We start from the raw sequence: 18,490 nt of genomic DNA on the forward strand, positions 1-18,490 counted from the left end.
CCGTGTTGTAGAGGACGTCGCCTGGGGCATCTCAGAGTGGGACGTCACCCCAGCCGGTCTGGGAGGTCAAAGAGTCGCCCGGGCCGAGCTCAGCGCCACGGCGCGCTGTGCCAGGAAGACTTTATTCTGGGCTTCCTGGGGTGAAAGATAAAGAGGTGGCGGTGAGACGCATCCCTCTCCCCCAAGCCCCTTCCCATCCATATTCCCGGGGAGCCCTTCTCAGGCACCCCACTTGGCTCACCATCTCCATCTGACGTTTGAGTGCAGAGATGACACGTCCGTATGAGTTAGCCAGAGCCAGGGTATATGCCATCAGGATGCTAGAGGAGACCGGAATGACAGCCGCTCGCGAAACGCTCTTGCCAGTGTCACTGACTTACGATGCCTTTGAAACCGCGGGCCTGGATCTCTAACTTCAGACCCAGGAAGGCCAATTTCCATCCGACTCCTCCCTCTGACCAGGAGTCCAGGCCCCCAGCCTCCTCCCTCAGACCTAAGAGTCCAGGCCCCCGTTCTCCCTCCCAGGAGTTTGGGTCCCCAGTTCCCTCCTTTCTTAGACACACATGCAGCAGGGTCCCCAGATCCCACACATTCAAACTCAGACCTAAAAGTCTGAACCTCCTCACCTGGAGATCAGCAGAAGGGGCACAGCAAAAGCCTGGGTGCCCAGGAAGAAGAGAAAATTCTGGGCCGTCTCAGGGAGGTCACAAATAGATTTGGGGATCTGGTCCCAGATGGATGACTGTCCCCGGAATGGACCACACAGCTTAGAAGGTGGGATCCTGAAGTCAGAGGCAGGCAGAGCTCAACATAGTCAAGAGTCAGCGTCTTGGATGAGGGTGAGGGAAGGGAGAGAGGCAGGCACCTCCCACACTTACAGGAAGATGCTGTAAAGAACAGGAACAGCAGACATGGCCAGACCCAGGAGGAGGACCAAAGGGAAGAAGAAATTTGCAGTGGAAGCTCGAAAGGTGCGCGAGGCCGGGGAGCAGGCGGAAAAAAGTATGAACTGGAGGGGAGAGGAGGGGAAAGCAGTGTGAGCTCCAGCCTCTCCTTTTTCACCATCCAGTAACCCTGGCCCCCAGCCCTGTCTCAGTCAGGACCCAGGAGTCCTCATTTTTTTCCCACCATCAGACCCAGGAGTCAGGACCCCCGCTCTTCCCTCAAACCTAAAAGTCAGGATGACCTACACACCTTCTCTCACACCCAGCGCCCTCCCCTCTCAGGACTCAGTAGTCTGGGGGCCCAGCATCCTCATCCTGTAGGACCTTGAAGTCACACCCCTCAGTCCCCACCTCACCCAGCACCCAGACCCTCCTGCTTCGCACCCAAGGATCCTCCCACCCCCTCACCTTCTTTAAATAGAAAAGCAGCAGGAACTTGGCCGCATTGAGTAGGGGCAGGAGAGGACAGAAAAAACTGCCCACCCAGACCACCGTCTGTGCATAGATGAGCCCCAGCACCTCGTCGGGCACCTGGAACTCCCGTGATCCCAACATGCGTCCCAGAGCTCCGGGACAGAGGCCACCGCACAGCCTGAGGGGCAGGACCAGCTGAGTCAGGGGCGCGCCACCCGTGATTTCCAAGCTGCCCCCCTCCCGCCCTATGGGAAGTGCGGTTCTGGAGGGGGTGTGCCCAAGGGACGGCGCCTGCTTGCCAGGTAGGAGTGTGGTCAGAGAGAAGATCACCTAACACTAAAAGGGGCAGAGGCTGAGGACCTGGCCTAAAGAAACTGAGCAGTCAGAGGCCGGGATGGAAAGGGGCGGGGCAAAGGGAGTGGATGAAGGGCAGGGATCTCACTTCAGGGGAAGCTGGATGAGGAACGTGACAGCGAATCCAGTCAGCAGATCAAAGAGCATAAGTTTGTACATCTCTTGCCCCAGTCGAGTCTCCCAGCACTGAGAAAAGAAGAAACCAGGCAGAAAGACCTCAGGACCCAGGCACCTAAAGGCCTGAGCCCTTGAGTCTCCAAATTGCTAGCACATGGGCATAGTATCAGCACTTTGTCTGGATAGGTCCATACCCCCGTCCCCAAGGGGAGGACATTCTAGCACCTCAAGCTCCTCTTTCCTCCCCGAACCAGGAGTCTAGACCCCAGCTTCCCATTTCCTTCCAGGACCTAGGAGTCCTAGCGCCCCTCCACCCCAATCCTTCCTACCGGAAACTCTTTGGAATTATAGCCACAGAGTTTGCACAGCTCTTTCTCAGGATTGCCGCTGCAAGTGATCTGATCCCAGAGAGAGAAGAGCAAGACCATCAGGGAGGCCAGGCGGAGAAACACCGTCCTGGCAAGGGCAAGCAAGAGGAAGGGAAATCAGCACGGACCAAGCATCCACCGCGTGCCGGGACCTTCCTGCTGGGAAACACTCACAATTCTCCCATTTCACAGATGAAGACATTGAGGCTCAATGACGGAGCATGAGAATTTGCATCCAGATCTCACATCTCACTGGATCCCATGTCCCCCAGATGTCTTATCTGCTAATCTGTGTCTTTTGACCAGCCTCGCCAGCATTCCCGCCCACCCCAGAAGGCTGGAACCTTAGCAGGACAAGAGCAATCTGGCGGCTCCTGGTGTAGCCCTCTATCGGGGCGAGGAGCTTGAACACGGGTGGCAGCACGAAGTTGAACCCGGAAATGAAGGCGGACGGAAGGTAATCCACCCCCAGCGCTACCAGTGGTGTCTTCTGGACAAAGGCCATTTTCTGTGAGGGAAGGAGGGTGGGCCAAGAGATGACGCTGTTGGGTCTTGCAGGAGCCAGTCTAAGGTGCTCCCCCAGCCTCTTCTTCCTTGAGGACCCGGAAGCCTTGGGTCCTAATATGCCTCCCCAACCCCTCCTCTGTAAGAGCCCGGGAATCATAAAGTTAATCCCCTTCACCCTTGGAAATGTAGGTTTCAAGATTGTGTCCCCTCTTTCCCCTCAAGAGCCTGCCGCACCTTTAGCTCCACGATGTACTCCGTAACCCAGTAGATACCATAGAAGGCGGCGCACAGAAGCGCCATCACTACCAGGTTGAGCAGCACCCTCACTGACCACAGCCTGACTTGCTGCCCCAGGGTCCGCACTGAAGCCTTTTGCCGCACCTTCGCTTCCTCCAGTTCCACCTGAGAGGAGAGATGTCTAATCACGCCCCATTCCCCTAGGTCCAGTGGTCCAGCATCCCGCCTTGACTTGAAGGGAAGCCACACTGCCCCTCTAGACTTCTGTGATCCTTGTCATACCCCTCCCGGTGATGATCTAGCTCTCCCGGCCCCTTCCTTCCACGGCCCTGCCTGGCTCCCTAGCTGCACCCCTTCATCGTCCTGCTCAGCACCCCAGCCACACCCCTGCATGGCTCCATACAACACTGGAGCCTGGTGAGAATTACAGGTCTACTTTATCAAGCCCTTCCTGGCCATACCCATCTCTTTACACCAAGGGGCTTTGGGCCCCATCTCCTTCCTGCAGCTGGTTTTCCTGTACCTTTTGACCTTAGGCAAGCCTACCCTGGTCTCCACCCAGCCCACACGTTCCCCCAAGGCCCACCTCCTGAGGAGAAAGCTCCGCTCAACATCTCCCTGGAGCTCCGACTCTGGTCTAGGCCCCACTCCCACTCTGGCGGTAGACCCTGCCCCCTAGGCCCACCTGCAACTCAAAGCGGATGTTGCGCTGTCGCAGCTGCACATAGACATCTCCACAGAGGCCAAAGTCCCAGGCGGAGAACACCCGGTGACTGTAGCTGGTCAGAGCCCCCGACTCAGCCAACAATGTCTGCTTCAGCCCACGCACGGAGCTAAGAGAGAGGAGACGGGGTGTGGCAGGAGCCTGAGGGAGAGCCGTTGGGCCAGGGCCAACGGAAGGGTTCAGAGATACCCCGAGGAAGGCATACCGGAACTCAGGGACAACTCCAGAGGGAAGGGCCAGGGGTGGATGGAGAGGGACAAAGATACTAGGGAGAGACAGACTTCGAGGGGACATTGAGACTCCAATGGGGACAGACTAAAGAACAGGAGACAAAGACTCAGAAGGAGGAAAAGAGACCTAGAAAGCAGGAGTACAGGAAATAAGAGAGAGGGCCTCCCTGGTGGCGCAAGGGGTTAAGCACAGCTCTGTGAAGATGTCCGCAGCCTCTGCAGCATGGGTTCCATCCCCAGCCAGGGAGCTACCCACAGGGCCCAGCAGACCTCTCCTGTCTCCCCACTGTTCCCCTCAGCAGTGGATTTCAGTAAATCTGCCCATTCTGCTCCCCACTGTGTCTCTGGTGAATCCTCTCACCACCACCGCCACCCCCACCTCCGGCCTGTACTCCAGTTCTTGTCTGCATAAATAAATAAGTCTTTTACATTTTTTTTAAATTGATTTCAATTCACAGAGAAAGGGGTAACAGAGAAGGGCTCCGGATTCTTGGGGAGAGGGCCTCCTCCACCATGACTCCCCTTCCACCCACCAGAGAAGGGGGTCTGGGATCCCACGTGTCACTGACCGATGCAGGATGAGCAGCAGGCAGAGGAGGCCAATGGCGAAGACAGAGCACAGGTAGGTGACCGCCAGGGGGTTGCGGCTCGGGTAGAACCCGTAGAAGAGAGGTGACCATTCTAGATAGCCCTAGGGAGGGGAGGACAGAGAGGGGTCACCGTGGAGTAAGGCGGCTGGAGGGTACCGGGAGCAGGAGATGGAAGGGCCACCAGGGTACTGGGGGTTTCAGAGGTCGGCTCCCAGGGACCAGGGCACTCACCTGTCCCGAGAGCAAGTTGAAGAGTTGGCTGGAGAAGGAGACCAGGCCCTGTTGTGTGGGGTTGTAGGTTCCACACGTCGTGGAGTTGCCACCTGGGGGCCCTGGGGGAGCTTGTCCCACCCAGGTGGGCAGCAGCGTCAAGCACACCTTGAGCACGGAGGCCAGCACATTGAGAAGCAGCAGGAAGCGCAGCAGCGAGAAGTAGGACTCGGTGCCAGCGCCATATTGGCCTGCGGTGGGGGTGCAGCAGAAAGGCCTGGGGTCCTAACCCCTCCCCTCCCAGCCTCCAGGGTCCAGATCCCCAGCCCCTCCTCACACGTAGCCAGGAGTCTGGCCACAGCCCAAGATGCCACCCGCAGCCCCACCGCACCCCCTATCTTCTTCAGCGTCCACGACCAGGGTTTCAAGGTGTGCAGGCCTTTCCGAAGCTTCTCCTTGGATCTCCGAAGCTGTCGGGCCCAGTGGGTGGCTCTGGACCCCGAGACTTGAGCCTCTTGGTCCCTGGTGTATCTCTGCCTGGGCAGGAAACAGAGTCAGACAGAAAGTGAAGGCCCCAGCAGTCCCCACGTGGAAGCCACTCAAGTGGAGAAACATCGTGCCATTGATGGGGTGGTCCTGGGGCCCAGGTAAGCCGCAGCCGGGAGACTCCCACCTGGGGTGGAGGGGAAGCAGGCTGCAACTGGCTACTAATCGACAGGGCAGAAGCTCTGCTCTTTAAGGAGCAAGCATGGGGGTGAAACGGGAAAGAAAAGCAAGTTTGGGAAGAGGTTCTGGGAGGTGCAGAGCGGGACACAGAGAGGCAGTGCATGCTCCCCGCTGCAACCTTGCTCCTCTTTCTCCCTCCCACACCCCCCAGCATATTTGCTTTCTCAGTACTTAACGCCTATGTCAAGGCTTCTGCGTTTCTCTATAGGCTAATTGCAAGAAAAACAATGCAAAAAAAAAAAAAAAACAGGAGGAAAAAGTGATACTGTGATTTATAACAAGAAATATTTATATTTGGCATTTGCCCCCATTCCAGGCACACAGCTCCTAAAAACCTTGGCATATCCTCAGTGATACTGAGAGCGGTCCAGGTGTCTGCCCGTTGACAACGCTTTCAACGGCACCCGAGTTTACACCGAGGCCTTGGCTTTGGCGGCAGGGAGGATGCGTACTGGCTGTCTGGGAACTGAGCTGAGCGTAAAGGGCGGGGCCTGCGCGGGAAGGAACACCGCGGGAGATGGGATCTGCCCCCAGTGAGGTAATCCTGCACACCCAGGTAATAAAGCCTTCACTAAACCTCAAAGGACGGGTTCGGAGAGCTTCTGGGTTGGTGGACACATGGAGATTCGAGGGTGGTGCCCTGGAGCTGGCATGGGAGCTCCGTGCCCTTTTCCCATATCCCGCTCTCTACATCTCTTTCATGTGGCTGTTCTGAGTTATCCCCTTTTATAACAAACCGGTGGTCTAGTGAGTGCAGGTTTCCCCGATTCCTGTGAGCTGCTCTGGCAAGCTAACTGCCGCCTATAGCCAGTTAGAAGCGCAGGCTACAGCCTGGACGTGGGCTGGCATCTGAGGTGGGGAGGCAGCGGGTTGGCCAAGCCCTTATCCAGCGAAAGCCTGGGAGCTCCACTGTTGGCCCTCCTCCTCCTCCGGGGCTCCCCAGGGCAGCACCCCGGGACTTCACACTGTCTCCCAGTAAATCATGGGAGAATTTCAATAGTCAGACACGCTGCTGGTATTAGGAAATAGCTTGGTGGTTTGGAAAAGCTGCCCCCCACCCCGCTCCCCCCAGGGATTGATCCCAGAATTGTAGAACAAAAGGATGATTACTTCCAGGCCTCTCAGAGAGGCGCACAGCACTCCATTCTCAGAAGGGCCATAGTTGTTCAACAACAGGTCCAGCGTTTCCCTTGACACTGTGCCTGGCAAATCATGTAGCGTCGAGAGGAAGAAGTGAAGGGCAACAGGCTGTGAGGGGGAGGCCAAGACGGACACAAAGGGGAGAGGAAAGATAGAGACAATAGATGCAGCGGGAAACTGAGGCAAAGGTGGGCTTGGAGGCAGAGAAGAGCGTCCCTGAGACATGGAAAGTGGGAGGCAGAGAAGCAGACTCGGACGGGAGAAAAGGAACCCACCCGGGCAGAGGGAAACAGGGCAGACTGATGGACAGGGACCCAACAAGGGGGAGGTGGCACGCGCCCCAGAGCGGGGATATCGGGGGGAGGGCCTCACCTGTGTGCTCGCCTGGCCTCCATGGGCCAGGGCAGTTCCCGGGAAGGGTGGTCCTGCAGTTCATTTTGGGCAGCTTCAGCGAAGGCCTGGGCGCTCCACTGCTGGTCCCCGTCCTCCTCCTGGAGGGCTCCCCAGGGCAGCACCCCGGGGCCTCGATACCGAAGTGTAGCAGCACTGGGGAGCTCATTCAGCACAGAGGACAGTGCCCGGCCTGGAGCAAGAGGCGGGGTGCTGGGAAGACCCAGGAGTCCAGATCCCCAGCCTCCTCTGTCAGACCTAGGAGACCAGATCCCCAGCCCCTCCCCAAGTGCCCACGTGTGGCACCCCCAGAACCCTGCTACCCCAGCAATGAATCCTTCAACTTTCCCCCCCTGTATTCTGGATTTGAGGACCTTGGCTCCTCTTGTTCCTCAGATATCTGTGTCACAGTCCCTAGCTCTTCTCCTTCCCTCCCACAAAGCTCAGATCTGGATCTCAGTACCCCTCCTCCCCCAGCTAGGCGTCCCAACCTTCTCCCCAGAAACCCAGCAATCGAAACCCCTCCCCCTCCGCCCTCTGGACCCAAAGCCCAGGCCTTGGTGGCTCTCCTCCCTGGGGACTTCTACCTAATTTGGGGGGCTAGACCTGACCTCCCCCCTGCTCCCCGACCTGCTCGGGCTTCCCGGGGTGCAGGCCACCTCCCAGAGGAGCCCCGGGGCTCAGGGTCCCAGGCTGGGCTCTCGTCCATGGCCCCAGGCACTGCTGCGCTTCCGTCTCCTGGAGCCACTGGGGCGGGGACTGCCCCAGGTGAGGGAGGAACGGGGCGGGTCTGCACCTGGCCGCCAGGTGGCCCAAGGACTGCCGAGCACTTCCTGTTCTCTAGTTCTGGGCAGGCAAGCCCGCAGGTGCCCGCCCCGCTTCTGGGAGCCTGGCTGGCAGCTGGCACCCCCACGATCGGAATCGGGCTGGCAGCCGGCACCCCCACAGACACTCGGACACAGCGTCTTTGTGTGACACTTTATTGGGGGAGACTGTTGAATTCCGAGCCTGTCTTAGGCCAGAGGATGACAAGGGGTGGCAGGAGCGGTGGGACCCCGTGGTAGCTGATGCAACCCGTAGGATCAGAGGGCCCAAGGCCTGCTCATCAGCGCCTGCGCTTCCCCCACGTGGAAGGGACGCTTAGACCCCTCCCAGCTCTGAAATACTGGTTGGATGAGGAGGAGCAAGAGCTGCGAGAAAGGCACTTCCCACTCCCAGAACGTGTCCTGAAGCTACGTTCCCACACCATGGCCCAAAGGGAATTGGTCCCTGAAACCACGTGGGAAGGGCAGCACGCTCTGAAAATCTGGACCCAGGCACAGGGACCCAGGCACACTCCTGTCTGGACAGCTTCACTTTACGGGCGGGAAACTGCCCTTCTGGAGACCGGGCCAGAGGTGAGGTAGCAGGGGGTTGTCCCCCCACCCAGACCTGTGCTTTATGGGAGGCCAGGGTTGTGCTGGGGAAGTGGGAATCCTCTCCAGGCCCCAAGTCAAATGAGGGTTCTTTCTGGCAAAGGAGGCGGCAGCCTGGTTCACAGAATTCCCAGGCAAAAGCTTGGTGGCTGGGCCGCAGGCAGAAGGGGCAGGATGGCAGCTTATTCCTCCCGGAGCTTTTCCGGCGCGAGGCCAGCAGCGGCCTGGGAGGCCGGCTTCCGACGGCTGGGGCTTCCTCCACCCAGAGCCAGCCCCAGCCCCAGCGCAGCCAGGGCCAGGAAGTGGATGCAGAAGTAGATGGAGGCCCAGTACCGCAGCGTGTCGCGCAGCGAGAGCAGCACGAAGCCCATGCACATGTAGTCGTAGGCCCGCATCTTCAGGAACCAGTGCGCCCAGTCCCAAGCCTTCTGGCCCCCGGGGCTAAGCCGCCCCCGCAGGGCCGACTCCAACCTGCCCTCGGCGGCCAGGCACAGCGGGATGGTCAGGAAGCTTAGGTAGTAGCCAGGGTGGAGGCCGTGCCAGTAGGCGCTCAGCAGCATGGTCCAGGCACTCCTGGGGAGGGGCTGGGAGTTAGGACCAGGATAGTCCCTGCCCTCCACCCTTAGACCAGGAGTCCAGGCCCCCGGCCCCTCCTCCCTCCGAATAGGGAATGCAGACCCCCAGCCACCTCCTCCATCAGACCCAGAGACTCTCTTCTGGAGCCCAATAACTCTCCCCAGCATCCATTTGTCTCAGGATGGAGGAACCCTAGTTTCTAGCTGCTTCCTCCTTGAGGGATGCAGGGTATATTCCTGACCCGTGAAGATACAGAAATGTTTGGCCACAATCTCTTCTGAGGTCCCCAGCGCGGGGGCCCAGCGTCCATGAAAAGGCTGAACCGGCCTGTTGCTGTCAGGGAGAACTTTCCTTCCCTCCCTTCTTAGACAATTTCCCTGAAATTGTCCTTGGGACGATTTCTGTGAACTTGGGAGATAAATGTAAATCTTCAGGGAAAAAAAGTCTAACAAGCCTCCAGAAGCACTGCCATCCAGGAATCGCCCCCGGCAGCCTGGAAGTCATCTCTTGGAACCAGACAAGACAAGGGAGACAGGGCGCACATCTCCCCGCCCCTGTTGGGGTTCATCCTAAGCTTGGCCCCAGCTGTGACCACTTGCTTATCCTAGAGACAGGAGTTTTATTCTTCCTTCAGATAGACACTTGGCTGCCCACAGTACCCGGCGAACCGGGGATGAAAGGCGCAGCAAGCAGACTGGGAAGTCCTCCAATTTGGGGCCAAAGCATCCTTGCGCTCTAGAAATTCTAGATTCTATCTCAAACATAGACAGAATGTTGCAATCTGGCTGACTGCTTATTCACTACGAAACTGGCTCCTCTCTTTCCTACTCATGGTGGAGAGAAGATTCTGTGGGATTTAAAAATTCCCCCTAAGGCAGGGAACAGGACAGCAGCTTGGCTCTCCCCTGTGCAGTGAATGTGCCCCTCGCTTCTCCTCTGCTGCTCCTCTTGAGCCCACACAGTTCCAGCGTTCCCTTCCACTCTCCAAAGGCGCCCATCAGGGTTGCCAAGGTAACCAGAGCCCACAGCCTCTCATCCCACTGCCCCAGAGCTTATACCTGCAGCACAGCTGATCCCTCCTTCCTTGAGCCTCTGGCGCCCTGGGCTTCCCTCAGGAATCAGCTCTTCCCTAATCTCTCCTTCCCTCTTGCTGGCTGCGTCTCCGCTGGCTCCTTCTCTAGGTCCCTAGTCTCCACCAGGAGTCTCAATCTCAGAGTTACTGCTCTTTGGAGCTGATCACTTGGGGAGGAGGGTGGTGGCACCCACCAGGTGCCAGCACAACCTCTCTGTGAAGACCAAAAAACTCTCAGATACTACCCAATGCCCCCTAGGGGTATGGCTCTCACCCGCACTTGGTAGTCCCCTGTCTTAACACCTGAAGCACCCCATGCTTTGACCTTATCCTGAGACGGGAGCTGCAAGTATCACCTCTACCTGAGAGTGCTCAAGTGTCTGCTTCTCACACCACCCTCCCTGTACACACCAGAATCACATAACTAATTGCTATCTAATGGCCTCCTTGCACAACCCCCACCCCAGAAATCCAAGAGTTGCCTCAAAGTTAGTGGGACTCAGCCCAAGTCTCACTTCCGCATCTTCCCCACTCCAGAAACTTCTTCCTGCCCAGGCTGTCCCCCTTCCAGGCAAATGGCCCACCTGGCTCTCCATCAGGCACCAGGCCCCACGTCCAGTTTGTGCCATGTCCGACCCATCCACTCATTTCCAGCCACTGTCCACTCCTGTGCAGGGACATCCTCTCCCACCTGGCCAGCCCCACAGGCCTCTGAATTTGTCTCCCCGCTTTACCTCCTGCCCCTCCCCCCCATTCCATTCCCCACACCAAGCCGAGCAGACTTTAAACCATACACCCGGGGTCACGTGCCCAGGTAGTGGAGCTCCCAAGTAGCCATCATCAATGGCTTTATTTTGAGAATGTGCGTTCTGAGCTCATCTGGTGGCACTCGGCAGGTAGCCTAACCCCTGATCCTCGGTCTCCTCATCTGTAACTGGGGGATGACTTGTCTCAGCTGTTTACATGGGGACTGAAGCCAAGGGAGTAAAATATGGAGTCACGCGGGTCTCTACCCATGGGTGACGGACGTAGACGTGTTTGACTTTTTGTCTTAAAAAATAATACTCTGGGGGTGATAAGGGTCCCTACTGCCTAAGGTTGTAAAAATAACCATGTCCCACATAAACTGACCACCCAGGAAATACCGGCAGGGTGAAGTGGTGAAAGCGAACATGAAGCGAGCGCGCGGCTGTCAGCACCTCGGCAAGCGCGCGTCGCACTGGACCTGACGGTCCTCCCATCAGCCTAGGAAATGGTAACAGCATTAACCCCCTCGAAGGGTCGAGGCCAACATCTGGGAAAGTCTGGCTACTGAGTCCACAGGGTTGAATCTCTGGAATGAGGCTGCATTTACAGAAATAGAAACCGGGGGTCACAGAAGGGGAACAATTGATGCCAGAGTAACACCAACCTGATGGCTCAACCCCAGGCCTAAGGCGCTGCGTCTCCGACTCCCATGCGCCTTGGGGAGAGGCTGGCTGAAGAGGCAGAGGCTGCCCAGGGTGCTCCCGGGAGATGTAGTTCTGCCGCGACCTCCCGGGCAGGAAGGACTCACCTGAAGACGTAAGAGCGAGCAGGCGCGCTCTTGTAGATGTACTGTGCCAGCCACCACTGCACCGTCATGTTCCAGTACCGCATGCCATCCCGCACCCGCACGCAGAAGTCCGTGCCGTAGCAGTCGATGTTGCGGATGGTCTCATAGTCGTACTCCAAGGAGGCCGCCTTCTCCGGACTGGGGGGTGGAGGATGAGGGTGGGGGACAGACATGCAGCTCAGCCAGGCCTCCTCCCACTGCTGGCTACTGTCCCAGCCCCGCTGCTAAGGAGGGGGTCATGGGCTGACATATTTGCTAGGGCAACAGGGGAGGGTAGCCCAGAGGGAGCCTTTGGGGGGAGTCCTGGGGGCACAATTCAACAGCAATGGGTTTCTCTTAAACGGGGCCTGCGACAGCCACGAAAACCGTGGAAAGGCTACAGTTGCGAAGCTACGAGTCCTTAGCAGCCTCACCCTTCACTAGTCTCAGATGCTAGGGAAGGGCCATTCCTTGGCACCTGAGCTCAGGGTATTTAGAGATACCTGTAAGTGTGCGCCCTTCTAGGTGGTCAGACACTGTGGTTGCTAATGAAAGGGCATCCCTAACAACGAGGGGGTTCGTGGATTGCTAGGGAGATGTGCCGAGCCCAAGGACAGCAGGATGATCTCTGTTGCTAGGGAAAGGGCATTCCTTAGCAACCAGGTCTAGCTGGTTTTAGAAAAGCTTCTACAAGGACCTTTCCTTGATCAGAACCCTGCTACCCTCCCCCACCCACAAAGCCGGCACTCTCCAACCAACAGAAAGGAGAAAAAAACAAAAAACATAAAAGGGCCTTTCCTGCTATTGGTCTTTGTGATTGTTCGAGTAGTGGGGAATATGCTTGGCCCCGTGAACTCTGCTTCTGATCACAGGAGGGACGCCATCAGGGTTGGCTTCATCAGGTTGCTTCCTCTTTTTCTGGGGTACACTCTAGCCACAGGAGCAGTGACGATAAATTTGTGTTGAATGGCATTTCACTATGGGCATGGCCCTAGCAAGGAGTCGTCCTCAGAACTACAGAGGGCTGCTCCCCTAGTCCCCCCCCCAGCCCTGGGTGGTAGAGACTATGGCTGTTAAGAGCGGAGAGCACAGTCCATTCCCAGTTGCTAGGGGGAGCCAGTTCCCTGTCAACACAGGAGGGATACTTCCTTAGCAACAAGAGGGCCTGTGGTTATCAGCAGTCTGCCTTACCTAGCAATGAAGGTGCTGGGGGTGGCAATACTAGAATCAAGGACAACCCAGAGTTACCAGGGGGCTTCCTGAGCAATGGTTGCTAGGAATGGTATCTTCCCCTCCAACACACTAGAGGACAGCACGGTTAGGGATGCCATTTCCATAGAAACGGGGCAACGATAGGCTGTGAGGACATCCCAGGGGGAGGATGCTGGCTTGTAACAACTAAGGGGATGCTATTTCTATAGCAACAAAGAACATGCCTTTTGTGAGGAAAGGGTGGACCCTGGTTGCTAAGAAACCTGCTTCCCTAGCAAACTGGGATGGTCCAGTTGCTAGGGAACCACTTCCTTAGCAACAAAGGGCTACCCATCCTGGGCAACCAGGAATCATGTGGTTATTGGGGTAATCCTTTAGGGCGGCACAGGTGCTAAAGATCCCACTTTCCTTTTTCAAGTCACAGAGACCGAGTCCCCATCCCAAGGGGATGACAAGCTAGCAACAGGGGCAGTCTGTGGGTGTCAGGAGGACTGTCTCCCTAAGACAGGGGAAAGCGGGCTGTGGTGGCGAGAAGTGACACTGCCAACCACTCGTGGTGGGCCCGCCCCCTTCTCCCCACTCTCCTCCCGGCTAGGGGCAGGGCCAGCCCCCGCTGAGGGGGCCAGCCTGGTCTTGGGCAGCCTCCCTCCCGCCGCCTGACCTGCTGGGGGGTGGGCATTGGAGGGTGGGGCCGCCCCCGGCCCGGGCTTTGGCGGCCACGGGGTAGGCCCCGAAGCCGGCGGCAATGCAGCCGCACTCGGCGGCAATCCAGGCCACGTAGAAGCGCATGCGGAAGGCGAAGAAGACGGGTATCATGTAGAAGAGGCGGGCGGGCAGCGGGCGGGCGTAGAAGGCGTCCTCACGCACGGCCTCCAGTGGGAAGAGGTGGGAGGACAGCAGGAAGAGCAGGCCAAAGAGCGGGGCCGGCCAGGCACGGCGCAGCAGAGGCCGCAGGCTGGGCACGGCCCCGGGGAAGGGCTGCTCCAGCCAGTCCAGGTAGGTGCGGTAGCGGAAGAACGGGCCTGTGGCAGGAGGGAGGCCGGGGTCAGAGTCTGAACCCATGGGGAAGTGGGCAGAGCTCCAGTCTGCAGGCGGGCCTGGGGTGTGGGAGGTGAGGGGGTTCAGAGCAAGAGGAAGAGGACAATGGGGTAGAGACAGAGAGAGGCAGCAGAGACCGGGGGTGGAGGCATGACGTCCAGAGGGAGGGGCCGGACACCCAGAGAGAAAGGCACAAAGAACTGGAGGGGCGGGGAGGAATACAGGGAGACAGATAGACAATTACAGAGAGGGACACAGACTCCCAAGAATGAGCGGTACTGGGGTGCTGAGACAAGTGGAGACAGACCCCAAGAGACAGGGGTGGTCTGGGTCTAAAGGACAGCAGGAAGTGAGCAGTGTGAAAAGTCAGGGGGTGCTGGGCAGACTCACGGGGGATCTCCAGCAGGGAAGTGTTGGGACCCCAGTCTCCTTTTCTTAAGACTCCTCTGGCTGCTGCGCAGAGCGGGACACTAACAGGAACGGGACAGGCAGCGATGGTAAGAAGAGGGCCTGGCCGAGGAGGCAGCCATGGGAATTAAGACAAGTGACGGGCATTGAAAGCCAGAGAGGTCACAAAGCCACACCAATAGTGTGTGGCACCACAGATAAAAGCTCAGACAAGAGAAAGTGAGTGGTTGTCAGGACTGGGGGAAGAGGGAGGTTTGGGGGCTGATGGCTAAGGGTGCGAGGTTTCATTCTGGGGCGACGACACTCCTCCGCAGTGGTGAAAGTTACCCTACTCTGTGGCTAGTCTAACACCAAGCAACACAGCAGGGAGAACTCGAAAAGTTGTTAAAAAAAACTGAAAACCTATATGGTCAACATGGGAAAATATAATAGTTTCTGAATTGAACATGGGATAGTAACAGCAAACCAAAGGGTGCCCAGTGGGCCTCCTTGGTGGCGCAGGGGTTAAAGTCTCAGCACTATCAAGCTATGCGCAGCCACTGTGGCCGAGTTCAATCCCTGGCCAGGGAGCTGACCCACAGGGTGCAGCAGACCTCTCCTGTCTCCCCGCTGCTCCCCTCAGCAGTGTGTTTCAGTCAGTCTGCCTGTTCTGCTCCCCACTCTGTCTCTGGTGAATCCTCTCGCCCCCCGCACCTCTGGCCTACACCCCTGTTCTTGTATGCATAAATAAATTAAATCTAAAAAAAATATAAAAACAAAGCGTGCCCCAGTGGCCAAAAGCTACAAATGTGGTGGCCAGCCCCCGAGATAGCACTCACAAAGTAGGAGCAACTTAATCACTTCAAGAGATTAAGTGGTAAAATGTCTCTGCTCTTCTGAAAATTAAGATTGAAAAATTAAGACATGTTTTTAAAGATCAAACACATCTACAGAGTCTCTACAGTGAGCCAGACAGGATGGTTCAGACCTAGTTAATTATGTGATGATGGTCAAACTGTGATTTTCATGGTCACAAAATGAGTAAAAAATCTCAGAAAAAAGAAAAAATGGGATCCTAAACTAAGATTATGTTGCCAGGGTGGTAAAAACACCAAGCTCACATTGATCTCTCTGCTTTATCTGTTTGCTCCCCATCAGCTACAAGGAATCACTTAGCAGAACAGTCTGTCCCCACTCTGGAGAAGCCGTGGGACAGTGCGGGAGTCAGACCCAGACCTGGGAGCAGAGGCTCATCCCCAGAGCTGGAGATGCTGAACAGAGGGTGGGAACCCACAACAGGGACTCTGGCAGGAGATGGGGTACAGGAGACAGCCCTGGGGACGGGAGGAGCCAGCGCTCACCAGTCATGATTCCCACGTAGCAGTAGCTGTAGCTGAGCGTCTCCATCAGAGAGGGCACGTCCGGCAGCAGCCCCAGGCTGGGCCCCTTGCTGAAGCCAGTGGCCAGCTCCTTCCGCTGGGCCAGATGCAGGTCCTGGACTTCACTGGCCAGGCTCACCAGCTGGGGGAAAGGGGTGTGGGTGGGGACAGGTCAGACCGGGGTCCTTCCTCACACCCACCTCCCCAGCTGCAAAAGGGAGCTGAGCGTCTGCACTGAGGGCAGCTGGGAGAATCTCGAGTGGTGAGTAAGGGTTTTAGTCCGATAAGCTGGGGGGCTTTCCCCTGGGATCATTCCTGTTGCTCTGGGTTTTCCCTGAAGTCTGAGCCTTTAGATACTACCCAGATCCTCACGGACTACCTCTAATTCTGTCCCGTCCAGACTTCTTCCCCCACCTCAAACTTATTCATCAACGTGCCTTTTGTCATCAATACTCTGATGTCTTCTGGGCACCTGTCAAATTTCCCACCTCTACTGTGGAATGTGGTTTCACCTACTCTTTGAAGCGCAAATTGATCCTCTTTCTGGTCTCCCCTCCTAAATGTCACCACCATCCTCTCTGGACCCCTGATCTGTAAGTCCTCAAGTCTCTGAGTGTGGACTGGGTATGCTGTACTGCCCCTCCCAGACCCCAGGCTGCTATGCGCGAACAGGCCTTGGTCTTCAGGCCTCTTTTGCTTTGTCTGGTGGGAGGCCCATGTGGAAATGGAGGAAGGCAGGATGAGGGCAGCACTGGGGCTCCCTTGTAAGAACATCTTGGGTTGACAGACCTTTATGGACTGTCTCCAGGTGGTGGATCTATGGCCTCCCCAAGCCTTTCCTTCCAGGTTCCACCACTGGCCCCTTCTCTCGGCCCCTTGGGCCCAGGCTCCCGCATTGACCCTCCTGGCTCCTCTACATCCTGCCCCACTGGTGTAAAGAGGAACACTTCAAATTGCCCTAAATGCAGCGGGCTACAAGTTTGCCTGACTGTGCTGGACTGGGATAAGGACCCTTTCTCATCCCAGCCTGTGCGAAATTCTCAGCCTCAAGTGAGCGATTTTAAATGTGTATATCTGCCTGCATGACCTCTCGTGCCAAAAAGGTGACAACAAACCAGAAAACCTCTTCCGGTGCCTCCTGGATCCACAGGAAGGTGTCTAGACTCCTCACGTTGGCCAACGAGGCCCTATGGACGCTCTCTTTCCTTCTCCTGAGGCAAAGTCGGCAAGGCTGGCGTGGATGCAAGGCAGGCTGGCTGAGCAACCTTGCAGACACGCTGCTCCCTGCATCCCAAAGACTCTTCCTCCAAGCCTCCCCTGAGCCTACCAAGCCTGGCCTTGAACCCCCCCCATAGGGCACTGGAATCCAAAGACACCCACTGCACCACCTGTCACACAGTTCTGGCCACTGATAGGTCCTTGAGGCCCGGCACTGAGTAGGGAGGCATGACTTTTCAGTCTGGCCGAGGCCTGGGACTCTGTTTTCACCCATTTTCCCAGGTGGTTTCAAGTCAGACTTGGGTGTTCCGGTTTGAAGTCCTATTAAGCCTTTCCTCCCCAGTGTGGGTCTTTTCTCCCTAGCAAGATGGCTTGCTACAGAGATGCAAGGAGCACATGGGTAGGACCCTTAGCTCTGGCTCCTACTGTTACGTTACTTGGGGATACATCTTTACCCCAGGGAAGAGAGAGCGGCAATGTCCCACCTGGCCCCAGGGTTTGGGAGATAAAATTTCACACCCCCCCATGTATCCTCCCCACAGTGGCTTCCAGGAGGGGGTGAAGTTGGGGAGGATGGAGGGCAGGATGGAGTCTGACCTTCAGTGTCAGCAGCAGCTGGACGGCATTGGTGAAGGGCGTGGGAGTGGGCAGGCCCAGCAGACTGAGCGCGCGGAAGAACAGGAGGTAGGAGAAGGTCCAGGCCAGGGCCAGGGCATGGCAGGAGCTGGGCAAAGGCAGGAGGCTGCTGTGCTGGGCACAGGGATCTGGCCTTGGCCTCCCCCAGATTCTAGCTACAAAGTCTCCCCACCTCCCCAGACCAGAAATGGGGGCGGGGAAGATGGAATGTGAGCATGACGGAAACAGAATAAAAGGCACAGCCACTTAGAATGTGCGGTAACAAAGAAGAGCATGAAGAGGGATTAAGGGGAGCATCAGGGTGAAGCATCAGGGAGCATCAACCCTCCATTTTTTTCTGGAAGAAGGGGAAAAAAAGAGAGGAGGGAGGAGAGACAGAGAGGAGAGAGACAGGAAGAGGAATAAAGAGATGGAGAGAGGGAGGAAAAGGAGGAGAGAGGGGGAAGGAAGAGGAATATGAATGACGGCAGAGCCAGCAGACAAGTAAGGTCCCCCCTCTCTTCCTAGTCCACGACATGGAGGCACAGGATGGGGACAAACACACCGGGCAAGACCCAGACAAGGCAGGAGATGAAGGAAAGTTGAAGACACAACGACCCGGCAATTGCAGAGATAAACAAGACACCCAGAGAACCAGCCAGAAATGAAGGAAGCCCCCAAGGGGAAACAGGTTGCTTCTTGCTTCCTCCTCCCCCTCCAGTCTCCCTCCTCCCACCCCCAAATCTCACCAGGGCTGGGCCTGGATGAGTGCCCAGGTCCCAAGGATGGTGATCAGAGAATGTAAGGTGTGGGGGCCACAGGTGAATAAGGTGAGCCCCAGGCCCACAGCTGCTGCCCCCCATCTCTTCAAGCCGGGTCCTGCAGGGAGAAAGGACAGCATAAGACTAGAACCTTCCAAAGGGTCCCCCGCCTGGGTCCTCCCCCCTTATTTTCCACTGGAGAAGGAACCTGACTCACCAGCTTTCTTAAAGAGGAAGCCGATGGGGATGGAGATAAGAAGAACCACCAGATATGTCCATTCTTCAGGCGACAT

General features: G+C 57.1%; 2 protein-coding genes across 3 annotated transcripts; both read right to left on the minus strand.

Moving 5' to 3' along the window:
* Positions 1–66: 66 nt before the first annotated feature.
* On the minus strand, positions 67–7,660 carry TMC4 (transmembrane channel like 4; the record flags this gene model as incomplete). Its single annotated transcript, XM_084257403.1, has 15 exons — positions 67–135; positions 242–320; positions 627–782; positions 879–1,009; positions 1,353–1,536; positions 1,801–1,898; positions 2,159–2,285; positions 2,542–2,705; positions 2,939–3,106; positions 3,627–3,774; positions 4,465–4,586; positions 4,717–4,946; positions 5,087–5,232; positions 6,934–7,144; positions 7,582–7,660. The coding sequence occupies 15 exons, from the start codon at positions 7,658–7,660 to the stop codon at positions 67–69; spliced, it is 2,112 nt and encodes a 703-aa protein (XP_084113529.1).
* Positions 7,661–7,942: 282 nt separating this feature from the next.
* On the minus strand, positions 7,943–18,490 carry MBOAT7 (membrane bound acylglycerophosphatidylinositol O-acyltransferase MBOAT7; the record flags this gene model as incomplete). 2 transcript variants are annotated; one of them, XM_084257491.1, is made up of 7 exons in its annotated part: positions 7,943–8,939; positions 11,570–11,746; positions 13,461–13,821; positions 15,586–15,745; positions 17,419–17,545; positions 18,186–18,315; positions 18,415–18,490. In XM_084257491.1, the coding sequence occupies 7 exons, from the start codon at positions 18,488–18,490 to the stop codon at positions 8,549–8,551; spliced, it is 1,422 nt and encodes a 473-aa protein (XP_084113617.1). In that variant the 3' UTR covers positions 7,943–8,548. The 2 variants fall into 2 exon arrangements, with proteins under 2 accessions (XP_084113617.1, XP_084113618.1); XM_084257492.1 differs by lacking the exons at positions 17,419–17,545; positions 18,415–18,490 and having other exon boundaries at positions 18,186–18,299.

The sequence above is a fragment of the Talpa europaea genome (assembly GCF_964194135.1).
Source record: "Talpa europaea genome assembly, chromosome: 16".
Lineage (NCBI taxonomy): Eukaryota > Metazoa > Chordata > Mammalia > Eulipotyphla > Talpidae > Talpa > Talpa europaea.